Here is a 17,086-nt window from a genome sequence, read left to right as displayed (position 1 = left end):
GATTTTTTCTTTCTCAGTTACTCCTTTTGCAATTAATTGTGTTTTTCCACAATGAATGCTTTCTCTATGTATGAGTCACTACTTTTGCAATTCCCTCTTTGGAATTATGGTTCAATATGAAATCTAATTTATTGGCAATTAAGGGGGATGCCTTCCATTATTTGACGTTAAACTTATAAAATAAGAGGTGTAAAACATAGGTAATTTTTCGTATGGCTTTTTTTACACCAATGAAAATATATAATATAACTTATTAATTTCTATTACAGTCGATAACATCCGTGCGTAGCACGGGTCGAAAGTCTAGTACTTACACTTATCACTTACTCTTAAAGCTTATTAGGTCTAACTACATCTAAACCTAATTATTTCCCTCTAATTCCATGTAATTTAATGCTAATCCCTTTAACCCTAAAATATTTCCCTCCAACCATTTCAAATTTGAATTTGCTATTTTCTCTTCCATCATTTTCTAGGCTGTTGCACGTTCCAATAACTTCAGTCAGATTTTGTTAGTGCTTTTCCTACTCAATTTTTAAATTTCTCTCCCACAACCTTTGGAATCTGCGATGCATGTATCAAGAAAACTGTTGATGCATGAACACAGGGTTATGTTATTGCATTTAATAACGTCCACCCTCATCTCTCTTTTTCCAACATGGCTATTCGTGTTCTCAATTCAGATTTTAATCCACTCTCTTTCCCATGCCCAAATTAAGTTCCACTATTTTTCATCTCACAATTCCCATTCCCATGCATACATCCCACTATATCTCACAATTCCCGTGCGACTTACCAATGTTATCTCGGTTTTGTTTTGTGTGCTCATTCACTCCAAGTCCATCAACAAATCTGTATCAAGAAGAAGATAATAACCAAGTGCGGTGTTGCCAAAGATGTGTCTCTCACTCCGACGCAGAAACTTCCGTTGTTGAAAATCGCAGCTCGCCGGAAGGTCAATAACCCAAGGCTTCAAATAAATTCTTCTCCTTTTCATTCATTCCCATTTGGTACTACTCTCTCTCTCAAAACCCAACAAGAGATTTGTACAATAGAAATCAGAACAACAAGGGTTAGATTGAGATTGAGAAGAGAAGAGAATCATGGAGTCATAATAAGCATCATCATCTCCTGATTCACATATATCTCCATCTACCGGTGTCAACCACAACCACTACTGCAACTACAATCACCGCCTCTAATATTCGGTTGTAACCGTTGCAATTGCTTTAACGCAAACAGCTTCATGGAGACGATTTCCATCTCTCTGCCACCACTACTGATTCAGTCATGGATTCCAACTCAAGGTAAAATTAAATCAAAATTCAGTATCCGTATTTCGATTTTAGTGATACTATTTTAATTTCATTTGTGAATTTTTGAAGAGTTCGATTCCTCCTTATTAGTCGGGATTTTTACAGTGAAAAGGAGAAGAATTGATTTGAAGGATTGTGCTGTGCTGTGCTGTGCTGATATTTATGCAATTTACCGTCCCTTTCAACTTCCTGAATGTTCATCACATTTCTTTATTTTGTTTGAAAGAAAGGGAGTTGCTACGTAAATGTTAGTTCTTCATATTTTTTTGAATTATCCCTCTCTTCTTCTAATTTTTTCATTTTTATTCCAACTCTTTCGTGATCTTTCTGTGGGAGTGTTGGATCGCTTGAGATTTATGAAATTAGAAATGTATAGTTTTAGATATATTCAAATGTAATTCATTGTTCATATAGATCGGAAGTATGTTTATGAGGATTTGATATATTTATATGTTTTTACTCCTTACAATTTGAATGTAATTGAAAGAGTGGTGGATATTAACTGATTTCTTACCAAAGCAGCAATGCAAAGAAGATGCATGTCAATCATGATTTAGTTCCTGGCCATAAGAACTCAATTAACATCTTGGTATACTTCATGTCTTTATCAGTTAAGATGTAGTGGACAACATTAAAGTGTGGTCTTGGTGTTGGTTTCTTGGACGACGGGTGTCAGCTCTTTGCATGTACTATTATGAATGGGTGTGGAATCCATTAAGTTGTATGGTCAGTTAATTTAATTCTGTTTTAAGTGCGGCAAGGTCAAGTGTGCTATGTTGCAGCCAGTGTAAGTTCCATCTCTGTTGTGTTTTTCTCTGTGGTGCTTCTATGTCTTTGGTTTGATATTTGTGTTTTTCGTGGTTCATATGCTACTGTTTCTTATGGATTTGCAAGGTGTTGTTGCTGTTTGGTAGTGCAATTGTGTTTCGGGTCTGCAGAGGAATATTTGTAGCTGCTGTTAGATTGGTTTGGGAAGTTTTTTGGGGTCCCGAAAGTGTTTTTTATGCTGTCTGTAGCAGTCCTGCTTTCTCTATTTTTTAGGTTCTGTTATGGCTATTGGGTGGATGCGTTGGTGGTGAATTAATTCTTTTGTTTTATGTATTACTCTTTTTCTTTGACATGATTTCTCTGCGATGAGTTACCATGTTATGCTTTATGTTTGATTTCATTGGTCTTTTGTATATCTTTAATTTTTTTTGTTATTCTGTGTTTATAAGGGCATTTGCTGTGTTTTTGTGCATCTTATTTTGATACAAGGGCAAGAACTGAATTTTTTTCAATTGAAATTTCTCAATAGTTTGCTCTTTGTTTTCCTTCTTATTTTTTCATGATGAAACTATCATATTATGTTTTTGTTTAGGGTGAAACTTCTATTTTTGGATCTTCTAACTAGAAAGTATTGATACTTATAAATTTGCTATTTTGTTTATTTATATGTAGAAATATGCGTTGGAATCCCAACATAAATGTTAGTACATGAAAAGTATTGATACTTATGAGATTTTTTCTTACTATTATTTTGCATTTGAATTAAAATAGGTGATTTGATCATAGTTGTATAAGTATGCTCCACAATATGTATGGATGTTTCGATGTTAGCAGAACCGAGATTGATCAGAGACACTGCGGGCATGGATGAAAACAAAGTCTTTCCTATTAGGTCCTATGAGCATGACAAGGAGAACAACATTAGTGAAAACATAGTTATGCAGTTGTGTTGCAAGAGTGCAGGTTCTGTCATGGAGTGGTCTTGCTATTGTAGTTTTTTTTCCCCGGTTCAGCGGTGGTGTTTGGAGGCTGGCTATCATGAATTTTTCTGGTGTTGAAATCAGTCTTCAGTCTTTAGGTTTGCTGCTGCCTTTTTGTCTACATTGCAGCCTCTGTAGCCATTGTTTTATAGAAAAGGCTAAGTTTGTATATGTGCTTTAGTAAGTTCAAGCTTAAAATTTGACTGTTTTCATGAGAGGAAATAATTGAATATGAGAAGGGCATTAAATTGTGTATATTAGAGTATGATAGTGATTTAAGGCTAAATTTGTATGTGGTTTGTTTGTGATTTATTCAGTTTGTATACGTTCACCTCTCATGGTTTAATTTTCTTCATGATAGCAAGTGCATATGTAATGGAAAGGACCTGAATCTGTATGCAATACTACTATATTATTCAAATTAGAAGATATTAGAAGCTAGAAACACATGATATGATTAATGTTTATCATATCCTTATCTCTATATCCTTTATTATAAAAGCTTAACTTGATGTGCTGGCACTTTAGCCCTAATCACTTTCATTTTTCCCTCCTAAGCTAGCCTTAAATGCGACTTAACCTCCCAACTACCCACTCATCATTAAATGTGGATTTTGAATTGCAATAGCTTAACACTTCTCGGCCTTTCCACTTCTCATAGCCACCCACCAACTCTTCAATTAATATAGGCAGGTTACCATGCATCTTCTCCCAATCTTTCCTCTAATTCCAAAACATATCAAGAAATTGTCCGCTATTCAAAACCTCCACTCTTGAGCTCCCCAAAACTCCCTCGGCTCCTTAGGTTGTCATTGTTGATTTATCTCATCCTTCTTATTATTTGATTATTTCCTCTTTCTCCTCCGTCAATCAACGATTTCATTTTGGATTTTTTTTTAGTTTAGAGTTTCTTTGTGTTGCTATTGTGCAGGATCTGAGAAAGGAAATGATACTATGCACATTAGAGACCATTTGATTCATAAATTTGAGGTATTGGCCTCTTCTTTACTTACTCATTTCATATTCTATTTGTGCGAGTGTTTGTTTGTTTCCTCATTATTGCGTGCAACATTTCTGTCGTGGTTCATTTCATTTGAACTATTTCACCATGTTTATCTCATAAATGGATTTGTGGTTGTTTCTATTTTAAGTTTTGTTGTTTCTATGTGATGAGCATCAAATTTGTGCCATTTAAAATGAAGTTTCCTTTCCCCCTTCATATTTACTTTTCACTATCAATGTTGTTACAGTTTTGTATTTTTGTTTCACACATTCTATTTTTAATTTTGCTATTTGTGTACTTTGTCATAAGGTAGGCATTCATCCTTATCTTAACTAATTAAGTTTCTTGCGATGATTTTCTTCTTCTTCATGATGGTATTTAGTGATTTATTCAAGTATACTTTATTGAATTTTATGGCGTTTATTCAAGTATACTTTATTGAATTATTTAGTGATTTATTCAAGTATACTTTATTGAATTATATAGCGTTTGTGTTTGCAATTAGCTCATTTGTTAAAAGGACCATTCTATTGTTACCATAATGCAGTTTACAATTTTACATATTGTTAAAAAGGCCAAGGATATACTTAATGATAAATTTTCTCTTTGTGTTTAAGGATATGGTTCAGCTTTTAACAACTAAAAGGGCAACCTGGTGCGCTGACGCTCCCGCATACGCAGGGTCCGGGAAGGGGTCCCACCATTTGGTGTATTGCCCAATTACATCTTTTTTTCTAGCATGAAAAGCAACGAGCATTCGTTAGTTAGAAATATGAATGAATTCTTTTTGGTTACCAAACATGAATGAATTCGTAAACATCTGATTTGTCAAAATTATGATTGATCAATATAGTGGATTATTTCAGAGACTCAATTGCCAAACTAAAATCCCACAAATACAGTAAAACTAATCAAAACACCCCTAGAATCTCAAATTCACTACCATATGTCTTTATGGACTGGAATTCATATACGAGGAATTAGCTAATTTGATAGAGACGCTTACAAGAATAATATTAACATGGGTGGGTGTATCGTAAAAAACTATAAATCCAGAAGAAAATAACCATGCTTTTTGATGATTGAAAACAAATAATAGCATGAGGTTAGAGAAAAGATACTCACGAAACAGAAAGATGAATTAATTATAAGCCGTTGGATCAAATAAGATTGATGGTTGAGATTTGGTGTCAATAATTTCGTTGACACCAGATGTCAACGGATCTTGTCTTATATATATATATATATATATATATATATATATATATATATATATATATATATATATATATATATATATATATAAAATAAAAAAATTAAACCAATTTATGTCGGATGAGTGTGTGTTTTCTTTTCAATTTTCCAATGGTTCATTAGTTGATTTTTGCCTCTGATTTTTCTTCTACGTGGAATATGCATGTTGCACATACAAGACAAGTAGACAACTTTCACTTAAAAGTGTATTATGTGGAATATTAGTCTTTCTTCATTTGTGTCAATAGTTATAGAGAGCAATTATGTCTTAAAAGTGATGATTTTGTCAAGCCAAACTGCATCATTATCGGTTCATTGTTCATCTTTCTTGCAAGTGGAGTCCAACTATCAACAAATGTAAAGGAGTTAGATCAAAGAAGGTAGAAGGAAGTCCTCCCGCATAAAATTAAACAATATCAATAATTTTTTTGTATAAATGTTAGATATATTTTGTTGTTGGTATGGTTGTCGTAGAAGTGAACATGTTTTTAAATTTTTATATGACTTCTATTAACTATATATGTACATTATTGAGACTTATTCGTTTAACTTCTTTTCGGTAGGACCCGTGCGGTAGCACGGGTAAAGAGTCTAGTTTCTAATACTAACAAACATGCTACCCATGATGCTTAACCCTAATCCTTATTGCATTGGCGCCAAACATTCTTGGCCATTGGATTTCAGTCATTGATCAGATCTCATCAGTTTGGGAGCACAAGTCACAGCACACGATGCAAATTCAAATTCAAATTTCCCCATCCATTGTAAATTGTGAACTGTAAATGATAAACAATTAATGGTATCTACTTTCAATACTGAGTGGTGCATATCTATGTCACTGGGATGGGAACAATGGTTGTGACCTAACCCACCCCTCTCTCTCTCTCTCTCTCTCTCTCTCTCTCTCTCTCTCTCTCTATTAATGATAAAAAATTACTAATATTTGATTCTCTCACGTTTGCCTTCAAAATTCAGATGAATGAATGACACCATCATCAATCTTCTTCCTCTCAGCGTCCTCTCGCCCCTTGGTTCAGCTTTCCTCCGTCCACATGCATTCACGCCATTGAATCATTCGTAACAATAATATTTACCAGAAAAAGATGATTGCAGCAGTGAAGGTTCCGCCGACATCTTTCAATTTTTTCATAGGTAATATTTACATTCCTTCTTCTCCTTTGGTTTACCCTTTCTTCTCCATCTCCTAATTTATTCTCCATCTCAATCCCTGTTGTGTGAATCATGATTTTCAATAATTACTTTTATTTTCTATTTTTTCAAACTAAATTATTAATTTATTACTGTACATGTTTCAATTTTGTTCTGCATCTGAGTATTTTTTTTTGGGTTATTTTTTGTTATTAAAGTGGTGATAATTTTGTCTTTCAGTCAGATTCAAAAAATTGGACAAATCAACAGAGGTTAGGAGTAGAGAGTTTGATATGTAAGCGGTGTCGTCGATACGATGACGGAGAGGGAGCCACACGGTGGATTGATGAGGTTTTACTATCCAATCAATGTATGCTTTAGTTTATTAGTGTATTTTTTTTTTTGGATTTTTTTAAATTTATTTTTTATATTTTGAGGATTATGGTTGTGGGTGATTATTACTAAAGTAACGGTTTTCATGGTTGTGGTTGTCGAATTTTGATTTTTTAAATATTTGAGTTTGGTGGATTTGAAATGGTTGTGGGTACTATGTGTTTGTGAAAATTTTTGAATGAGCAAAGAGAGAAATAATTGCAATATTTTAGAGAGGGGTGCTTTCGATTAACGATATTGAAGAAAATTCACCATCATTTGAAGAAAGAAACTTTTGCAAACTTATGCAATTTGTACATTTCTGCAATAGTTAGGAATTAGACTTTAGTGTGAGTTTATTTAGTTCTAATTTGTGCCTTTTTGTTTCATCATCCCTCATTCTCTTTCATTTTTATTCCGTATTTATAATCTTCTTTTTCTTTTTTGCAAGAGAGTTGTTGCAACATAGCATACTGCTTAAGTTAATAAGGAGGTTCAAGCAGAGGCAGTAGGTTGAATGTTTCTGATTATGAGGAGTGGCTTTTGGTATCTTTGTATGTTACTTGCTTGCACAAATCAAGGTAATTGTTGTTCATATATAGATTTACTGTGGGTTTGGTTCGTTTTTTGTAATTTGGGTATTTTAAATTTGGGGGTTCCAACTATTCTTAATTTGTTTGTTTTTTGTTGTTAATATATAGGTTTACTTCTTTATTTAGGAACTTGAGCATCTTGAGCATGCTTTGGTGTAGATTTATTGAGGCATAAAGGTGTGGAGAAGAATGGTTAAATTCATCTGGTCAAATTGGATTTGGGATATGTCACAGCTCATAGTAATCGGATACAGAAATCGGATTTGATATCAAGGCAAAAACAGCGAGAGCCTTGCACAGCATGACAGGTGCTGAATTGAACTTGAATATATATCGGTCATTATCTGTGGAGCTAATTGCATTCATATATCTATCTCATCTTCAATACAAACATTTGAGTCCAATTATTTTCCATTATGTTTTATAATGCGTTTTTTGTTTAGTATTCCTTTGTGTCTTTTCTGTATTTGCTGTTTAGTGGTATAGAACTTATGCATACTAACCAATAAATTATAAACAACTATAATGAGAATTTATGATAAAACTAGCATCCATCAAATTGAAAAGTTTTACAAGCTTAAATTGCAACTTCAGGGTGTTGCTTTGAGAATTCAGGTTTGTTTTGCATAGCATGTTGTGTTTTCTTTGTCCGTAGCTCAACTTTGAAAATTTCTTCATGTTTATTGTGCTCCTAGGATTTTAGAAGATAAGCTGATGAATTGTGTATAGTGTTGTACTACTGTGATGCATACATATTATGTAGCACTGACACTTCTGATCGAAGTTTGGACGCCTTTCCTTATAGTTATATGTTAATCGGTGATAGGAACTTGGTAAGCTAATTGGGATTCCTGTACTGAAGGCTAAAGGAGAAGCTGAAGCACTCTGTGCCCAATTAAATAGTGATGGTCATGTAGATGCATGCATCACACCTGACAGTGATGCCTTCCTCTTTGGGGCGAAATGCATTATAAAATATTTCTCTCCCAATTCAAAAGTAAGTGACCATCTTCATTGTTGGGCTGGTTTTGTGTTTCTTTCTCTGGAATGAAAATCATATAATATAATGTATTGGTCTTAAAGAAAGTTTTCTCATCTGCGAGTTTATTGGTTATGATATTTGTTGGTTCTAATAGATAACATTACTATTGTTCATGATTTTGTCGGTTAAGGAAAGAAAATTGAATTGGACTAAACTGACCATTTACAAGTTACAACAATTCGATAAAATAGTATTGAAATGTTAATAGTTCGTCTTGAACTGAATCAAATTAGTATAAATGTATGGTGCACTAGCTCACTATTTCTGAATGGAAACTAACTTTACAAATAGCTGAATTTTACTTTTTCAAATTGAACTAATTCTTTAGAACTGAACTGTACCAAATTGTTATTACTAACTGATTTTTTATCGGTTTAAAAAACCTAAGATCAAATCCATTCGTATATTAGAACTGCTAAAAAAAAACGAAACTGAACCACATTGAAAAGAACCAAACAATGAGTGATAGTTTATGACCTATATCAAATTCCAATTTCGTTGGGTGTGATTTAGACAGGTTCGATTGTATCGGAGCAGCTCAATTTGGTTCTGAATGTGTTGGGCTAATTAGGATATGGATTGGCAAATATATTTAAATGCATTAGTGTCTCGGATGTTTTTCCCATGCTCTGGTGATGGAACTTACATGTTGTTATGTGTATTATTGTGCAGACATTTTTTTCCTGTTGTGATGTTTTGGGTGCAATGAAGGATTCCTCTCACTGTCTTTTAGTTGCAATTAAATGCTAGAGTAGGAGATTGGAAAGAATTTTATCTAAGTTAGTCTGTTCCTGTTTGATGTGTGGGGGATATTTGCTGGTGCTTTCAATAAATGAATGTAGGCATTTGTTTTGTAGCTACTTAGTTTTTCCAAGCAAGCTGATTTGATAAAAGAATTCTGCAGAATAAATGTGTTGGTTTAGCATAAATGTTGGTTTACATTTTATCATTATTTTGATTGGTTTAGCATTTTCTATTAGTTAGTCTAAAGCTTTGGAATTTTGTCGGTTATGTGTTTTCAATCATACAAATGTGGGAGTAATAACAGCGTGATAGACACCTTATGGAAGAGAAGATAGTTCTTCAACTGGTGTCGTGGTTATTTATGATTTTGTCACCCAAATTTATTAACTATTTGAAAGTAATTGAGTTTCTGGCTTATGTATTTGAAAGATAGCTATGATTATTGTTCTTTATCTGCAAAAAAAAAAAACAAAATCTGAAATCATTTAGAACTTCATTTTTCAGTTTTTTGAGGAGTAGGAATTGCTCAAACAAGATGATCAAAAAAGCACTGGAAAGTATGTTGATAGCACAGTACATACTAGAGTTGTTGACGTAGATGTGTAATCTTATCTTTGATTTTGATAATTTGGTAATTTACATGGTTTAATATATTTTTGATCGATTATGTATAGTGTGTATTTTATTTCATTGGCTTTGACAGATTCAAGTTGGGATGTGCTTATTGTATCACCAATTCCTCAATTCCTCAATTTAATTTGATTCAGTTATATTGTTGTGATATCATAAAGTTAGCACATGAAATTTTTTGAAGCAACACATTCCTCAATTGCAGAGTTCATTTGGTTTTAAAGTCTGTGAGTAGTGTGCATGTAATATTACTTCTGAAATGTAATTAGTGGGTTATTTGTATGTCTCTTTTGTGGTTTTGCTTTTTATCTTATCTCATGGTGGGAAGAAAGGGTTGTATTATATTCTTTTTATTTGGACTATCTTCCTTTTGAGGAAAGAAGATAACATACATATTATACAATACAATGAATTGTTGAACCATACAGTATGCAAATTTAATGGACATGTTATTTCAGTTTTTGTAAAAAAAAAAAAAAAAAAAAAACTTGCTTATTTTCTTCTTGAGATTTAGTTTATTTGCTTTGACAATAAGCATAGCCTCTCACATCATACAATAATTATTAATCCAAGAAGTTAAGCAGCCGTAGCCTCAAATAGATTTCAAAGGTTATTAACAACAGCAAAAGTTGATTATAATGTGCTTTATGTCGTTTTTGTTGAATGTCTTTTATTTAAACCAAATTTCACACGTTCCTTTTATGTGTTTCTCATCAATGACCCGTGCGAGAGCACGGGTCGGCGATCTAGTCTTTTTTCTAGTACATATCAAATAATGGAATCCTGTAATTAATATTTCACTTCATTCAATTGCATATCACTAATTCAAACATATCTATAAGGATAAAACAAAAAGTAGGGTAAATTTCTATTGAATCTTAGCTCCAACCCATATCATATCTGTCCCAATTAGAATTGTTTATACTAAGGTTTGTTCATTAGCATGTTTCACTTTTTCCTCTTGCTTGCGTATTAGTTAGGTTATAGTTTGTTTTTCTGTTAAGTTTGTTATCTTTACATGTTTCATTCTAGTTAGAAATTTTCAGCACATGTCCACTTTGAATCCATTTGGTTATTGTCGGTTAGAAATTTTCAGCACATGTCCACTTTGTATCTATATGTCCACTTTGTTCATTTTCAAATATATTAACCACAATAATTCCACCTTATGTCACCTCATTCCTTTGGATTTTTCTTCACCAACTTGAAGATCTCATTCTAGTAACAGACTCAAGTCTCAACCATCGTGCCCTACTTTTAAATGTGCTGGTAATCTAGCTCATGGTCATGGAATTTCACTTTTACTAAATACGTGTCCTAATTTTTATGTACTAAATAGAAATACATTCACTTTTACTAAATATGAAAATGATAAAAATATTAAAAATGAATTAAGAATGAATGAAATGTTACCTGAATATTTATCATGTTATTCTTTCTTTCAATTATGTAATGTGCAAATATATACCAAAATATAGATATAACTCTTCAAAGTTCCCTCATCCAACAAAATTCAACTTTCAAACATAACCTTAGAAAAGTTGGGTTATCAGGGAAGTCCTAAAACATTTGAGGATCGTCATATTGAGTTAAGAGCAACCACGCAAGTTAAATTGAACACCACATTTTCATCCAAAATCTTAACACATTGGGTATAAGTTCATTTATATGATGTTAAACTTTCACTTTTACGTACAACGTGAGACACACATCAACAATCACCCCTTAATTGTGAATTCATCCGATCGTTGGAGATTTCTCTCTTGAGCGAAATTGTTTTCATCCACATACATATACTTGCATCATCAACATTAAGGAGACAAACTGCACTTACCACCATTGTTAGAAAGATGTTCGACATAAGAAGTCGGGCCATGAGAGGAGTCTTAAAACACCGGGGGATTATCAAATTAGGCTGAGAACAACCACCACAGTTGAATTCAACATCATGTCTTTCCCCAAAATCTTAAGTCATTCCGTATATAGATCATATTACTTTTATGATGTTCAACTTCCACTTTTCCATTCAAATATAAGACTCTTGATATACTAAGGAAAAATAATATTAGAAAGGGAAAAAAAATAAGAGGAAAAGAAAAGAAAATGTCATGAATAATATGATGGATAAAGAATACATAAATGTGACATGGTATGGTAAATAGAAAATGTGTGAAAAATAAACATTAGTCTTCATCTAAACGACTAAACCGTTTACATTTCATTTTTTGAGAATATGTATAATATTCGTCATTCTACTTAACCACATTTTAGTTATGTTTATCACAATATAAAGGATTAGTATTTCCTCACACTTGCATGAATCCATTTTGAATCAGATGCCTTCTTCAAAGAAAAGGGAGGAAAAAAGCTGTGTTCCAAACCAACTCCTTGCATGCAATGCAATCTTCAACTAGGTGAGTTTTCAATTCAAATCTAAGAAATGGTTAGGGGAATGAGAAATAGATGATGTTGAAATTGGGGTTTTTAGAGATTCTTATGAGTTTAGTAATTGCATTTCATGTGTAGGAAAAGTGATGCATATTGCTATGTTCATAAGTTTAAATTTTAGTAATAAGAATTTCAGATTCATTTGTGATATTTGAATTATGAAGGAACACAAGTTCCAACTGAGACAGTAGAAGAGAAGAAAGATCAAAGGAATTATTATTCAATCGTAATAATGAAGAAAAAAAAAAAAAGATAACAAAATTTATTTAATGAAATAAAAATATGGGCCGAATTGGGCTTTGGCTGGTTAACATATTTTGTCAATTTGTCCCATTTTTTATTCACTCACCTCTCTCTCCATCGTATTTTTAAATCTGGTTCGTTTTCTTCTTCTTCTTCTTCTTGAATTGGTATTTTTTTTAGTTATTTTGTTAAATTGAGTGTCTTGTCAATTTTAAACTTTTTTGTTGCTTTTTCAATTCTAGTTGATAGTTCAGTCTTTTCTGAAATTTTTGGGGGTTATGGTTTAAAACCTTTGAATTAGGGCTTTTATTATCATTATTAAATTAAAGTATATTTGTTTTAAATTTTTGGCACTTTTCAGAATTTTGTTCTTTCTTATTAGTTGTGGCATCTGTTGGAATTTGAAGGAGCGTTGAAAGCAGCAGTCGAATCACGCAAGTTCAAATGGGTAACTCAAAACATCTTTTTTATATATCGGTTAACATGCACTTCATCCATATGTTTTGATTTAGATTTATGAAAATGCAACCACTTTTTGAATGTTAATATGCACGTAAGTTTGATTATGTTTTTTATCTTGATTCACCCGATTTCATTCTCTATTATATATCCATTGCCGGTCTTCTATTTTGTTTGTTGCTACTGTCGTGCCTTGTCTTTTAAGCCTTTCCTTTTTTAACTTTCAACCATGATAAAATAACATCATTCTTTCATTTTTTATTTGATCAAAAACATTAAACAGAATTTGCTAAGGAGCATTGTTTAAATACAAACAAAAGTGAAGTTGCTAAGAAGCAGAAAGTAAGAAGCAGAAAGAGAAAGTTTCGTGTAGATAATGTTCGTCGTGCAAGAAACAAGAACGAAGTTGCCACAGAGCGAGAGAAACAGTTTCTTGCTAATATTAAAAAAAGAGCAAGTAAGTTTTACTCAATGCTGTATTGATATGTTCTTTGCATTGGGTTAACATGTACTTCGTCCATCTGTTATGATTTACATTTTGACTTTAAAACTATGTCAAGATACAATTATTTTTACTTTCCTGTTTTTATGAAAATGCAAGTTCTTGATTGAGTGTTAATATGCACATATGTTTATCTTGCCATTGTTGCTAGGCTTGGGAAATTCAGCCCATTTCATTCTATTTTTTCCTATGCATGTGTGGCTGTTGTGCGTTGTCTTTTTTCTTTTTAACAGTTTCAGCCATATTAAAATAACCTCACCCTTCATTTCTTAATTGATCAAAACATTAAACAGAATTTGCTAAGAAGCTTCGTGCAAGTTACAACAAAAGGGTAGCTGCTAAGAAGAAAGAATTCTTGGACCGAAAGTTTCCTCTTTTGATGTTCAGGAACCAAAAGGGACTAGTTCAGTGCTATAATACTATATATAAAAAGAATGGCGATTGTGTTACTATTCCCTATGTGTTTGATTGTGACACCATGCGTATTGTTAAGGCAAGTTCTTCTGGAAATCTTAACTTAGTTTATGTGGCCTTAAGCATTGCTTTTTTAAATAAGTTTCAGAAATTTAGTTTCTTTGTGCATATTTGAATTCCTTAAATATCAATTTCTAAACCAACAGGAGGGCTATCTCAATGATGAAGGAAGAGTTGGAGGCTGATATTGATAGTGATGTGGCTACATGAGTTGATGAAACAAGTGTGTAGAGCAGTAAGAGTAGTTTTTAATATTTGGCAGCAGTTACTTGAGTACTTTTCAATTATAAGTTTGAATCATGTGTGTTAGTGGTTTATGTTATGCGTAACTTGTTGTTGGCGAGAGAATGCTTGAGGGTGTACAAAACTGTACTTTCTGCATGTTGTTATTATTATTCTGTTTTTTTTTTTAAAAAAAAATACCCCCTTAATCCTTTCTTCATGATAGAGAAATACTCTTATGGATGGTATAGAGAAATACTCTTAAAGAGAACAATTTTATCTGAGTTAAAGAACTTTTGACTCATCAATCTCTATAATGTCATCCTTAAAGTCATCACTGGGGTCCTTGTTAATTTATTAGCCCTTTTCTTGATGATTTGATTGGTCTCTTTCAAAGTAGCTTCATTTTGAGGAGAGGTACAACTGATAATGCTAGCTTTATTTGGTCAAGAAACGGTCCATCATATGCATATCTCTCGTTCCAATAAATGTAAGTTGACTTTAAAATAGATTACTAAATTGGAAGTTTCTTGAACTTACTTTACAAGACTTCAGCTTTACCACATCCACTATCACTTTGATTATGAATTATGTGAATGTTACAAACCTTTCTATCATGTGCAATTGTACAAAAACAAATTAATGATAAATAAGATTTTAACGTATACAATAGTTTACACCGTTGATCAAGTTTTACACTATTCTAAATCGAGGTTTGAAAAGAGTTTTATTTTTTTGGTGTACAATGCTAAAATGAGGAGATTCACAAGGTTTGTCGGAGGTGACTTATGATGTAGAAACTCAAATTCAAGTTTTACACTATTCTAAATCGAGGTTTGAAAATAGTTTTTTTTTTGTGTATAATGCTAAAATAAACACAGGAAAAGGGAAAACGAGAAAAGAAAAAAAAAGAGCTACTCTCAAATAAAAAATTTCAACTACGTTGCTCTGGAGGAGATTCACAAGGTTTGTCGAAGGAGACTCATGACGTAGAAATTCAAAATTAGAAGAGACACTAAGAATTTGTTTGAGTAAACAGTTTGTTATATGAATTCCCGCCGTGTGAGAAACCTCACTCTCCATGGTGATTTTGAGGTTCTAGTTTATTTTATTGGTTTCATTTCATCCCTAAAGACTTTAATCGAACATCATGGGCTCAATTGCGTCTTTGATTTGAAGTTTTTTTTTTTTTGAGGTAGTTGATTATCAATAAAGTTAAGTAGGACCTCTATTTGATGATGGGATAAGTGTGGTGTTTTTGGACTTGCTAATCGTTTTCAAGGATGCGATAATCACTAATGATGGACAAAATTTAATTTGACTAAAAAATATTCAAAGCTTTTGAGTTTGATTTTTGGAAAGTGAAGGCATGTGATATTGATGTGAAATTCAAAGTACAAGCGGAGCCTGAAGTTAAGCCATGCAAGATAATACACGTGGGTTCTGTTCAGTCACAACACTAACCTCTTGCCATGTAGGATTTTATCTTGAATCTTCAATTCAGTATAAATTATGGCCAAAGTGAAGCTACTAAATTTTCAAGTGCAATTAGCTAGACACTTAAACTGAGAGGGAGAATGTCTAAGTTGAGGAGAATTGTAAAGCAACAAAAGGGGAAACTATGCTTCTTAATTGGCGTAAGTATCCTTCAACATTGAGGTCTCTTTCATCATATCTACTTCAATGTGTTTGACCGTTGTCTATCAGCATTCAATGAGCCTGTATAGTTACTACGGTTATTAGTTAACATCTAGGAGGTGTAATTTATGGTTGCAAAATGAGTGAAGATCAATTTCTTCTTTAAAATTATACTCTCTCATACTTTGTGTTGCAAATAAGGTGAAGTTTATGGTGGGAAGAATTATTACTTTTCCTATGGTGGGAAAAGCTAAAATTTACCGTTGATATATTATTAAAATATTGGATTGTTTGGATTTGAGAAAGGGTACCTTTTGAACCAAGTACCTTGATAATTTTTGTTTAATTATGAATATGCTCCAACCCTATTGTTTCTCTCATACTCTTATTCTCATTGTGTGTTTACTCTTTATTGTTTTTAACCAATAAAAATAGAGAAAAGAATGTTGTTTTAAAAGTTGTCACAAAATGGTATCACAAATATGTTACTCATTTCAATAAAAAAATTGTCATATTAAACCTGAAAAAGAAATAGATGAGAAGGAGGTGGCAATGTGTAGAAAGGGGAAATTTTGGGTTTACGGTCTTATTCGATTTTTATTTTGTTTGAGTTCAAAAGATATAAAGATATGGGATTTATATTATAACTGGTCATTTATGGTAAATTTAAATTTTTTGGGAAGAAAAATTTAATTTGATAACAACGGATTCAACCTGCTATTGGCAATGATAGAAAAATTTATAGCCTTTGTTTGCATAATGCAAGGATTAAGGGGGTATTTCCATAATATGTTATATTTTATGTAAATATGTTTATTTACATGATATTGCCTATAATTTGGTTGCAATGTAGCGATTTCAATTTCAATTGAAGTATGTCCACGTGTATAATCAATTAAATTTACAACATTGACATGTAATTTAACTACTATCCACTATTTTTACCAAAGTATCAAACATAAAATGAATGATAAATTGTTTACTGGTTGCTTGTTAATATAATATAGCCTAATCTTTCTTCAAAAAAAATATATATATACAGCATAAATAGTTTGCAAACATTTGTATTGAGATCAATAGCATTTAAAAGCCTAATCTCGAAGCATACAGTAGTATACCATCGTCCAACCAAGGACCTCATCCATACAACCCTCACTGCTAGACAAGTCCTAGTGGCTTTGCAAAAGGGAACTTTAACCAATTTTTTTTTTTGATAGAAGAACTTTAACCAATTTTAATAAATAGTAAT

The 17,086-nt window shown here is 32.3% G+C and overlaps 1 protein-coding gene and 3 long non-coding RNA genes across 7 annotated transcripts; all 4 read left to right on the top strand.

Annotated features, from left to right (window-relative positions):
- The first annotated feature begins 327 nt into the window (after positions 1–327).
- LOC146902121 (uncharacterized) lies at positions 328–3,376 on the top strand. 2 transcript variants are annotated; one of them, XR_015023118.1, is made up of 3 exons: positions 358–1,307; positions 1,422–2,103; positions 2,856–3,376. It is a non-coding gene; the product is annotated as an uncharacterized LOC146902121 (long non-coding RNA). The 2 variants fall into 2 exon arrangements; XR_015023117.1 differs by having other exon boundaries at positions 328–1,307; positions 1,422–3,376.
- Positions 3,377–3,877: 501 nt separating this feature from the next.
- LOC146902120 (uncharacterized) lies at positions 3,878–5,354 on the top strand. The gene is made up of 2 exons (XR_015022603.1): positions 3,878–4,054; positions 4,685–5,354. It is a non-coding gene; the product is annotated as an uncharacterized LOC146902120 (long non-coding RNA).
- Positions 5,355–5,916: 562 nt separating this feature from the next.
- On the top strand, positions 5,917–10,133 carry LOC146902119 (uncharacterized). Of its 3 annotated transcripts, none has more exons than XR_015021451.1 (7): positions 5,917–6,176; positions 6,297–6,473; positions 6,711–6,840; positions 7,294–7,423; positions 7,544–7,743; positions 8,262–8,432; positions 9,726–10,133. It is a non-coding gene; the product is annotated as an uncharacterized LOC146902119 (long non-coding RNA). The 3 variants fall into 3 exon arrangements; XR_015021452.1 differs by lacking the exon at positions 9,726–10,133 and adding an exon at positions 9,150–9,453; XR_015021453.1 differs by lacking the exon at positions 5,917–6,176 and having other exon boundaries at positions 6,276–6,473; positions 6,711–6,821.
- A 2,031-nt stretch (positions 10,134–12,164) lies between these two features.
- LOC146902118 (uncharacterized) lies at positions 12,165–14,306 on the top strand. Its single transcript, XM_085734202.1, has 5 exons — positions 12,165–12,265; positions 12,925–12,990; positions 13,285–13,458; positions 13,797–13,996; positions 14,124–14,306. Exons 2-5 carry the CDS (start codon positions 12,987–12,989, stop codon positions 14,160–14,162), a joined length of 417 nt encoding a protein of 138 aa, XP_085590328.1. The 5' UTR covers positions 12,165–12,265; positions 12,925–12,986; the 3' UTR covers positions 14,163–14,306.
- The last annotated feature ends 2,780 nt before the right edge of the window (positions 14,307–17,086 follow it).

Source organism: Medicago sativa, chromosome 8 (genome assembly GCF_051527215.1).
Source record: "Medicago sativa cultivar Bolivia chromosome 8, Bolivia_mono, whole genome shotgun sequence".
NCBI classification, from domain to species: domain Eukaryota; kingdom Viridiplantae; phylum Streptophyta; class Magnoliopsida; order Fabales; family Fabaceae; genus Medicago; species Medicago sativa.
The sequence above is the reverse complement of the archived record's forward strand: the minus strand, read 5'-3'. Positions and strand labels throughout refer to the sequence as shown.

What these genes read in the sequence shown, in the direction of transcription:
- LOC146902118 (XM_085734202.1), top strand. An exon ending in TAATATTAAAAAAAGAGCAA is followed by an intron (nt 13,459 to 13,796) that starts GTAAGTTTTACT and finishes AACATTAAACAG; the next exon opens with AATTTGCTAAGAAGCTTCGT. An exon ending in ACACCATGCGTATTGTTAAG is followed by an intron (nt 13,997 to 14,123) that starts GCAAGTTCTTCT and finishes CTAAACCAACAG; the next exon opens with GAGGGCTATCTCAATGATGA.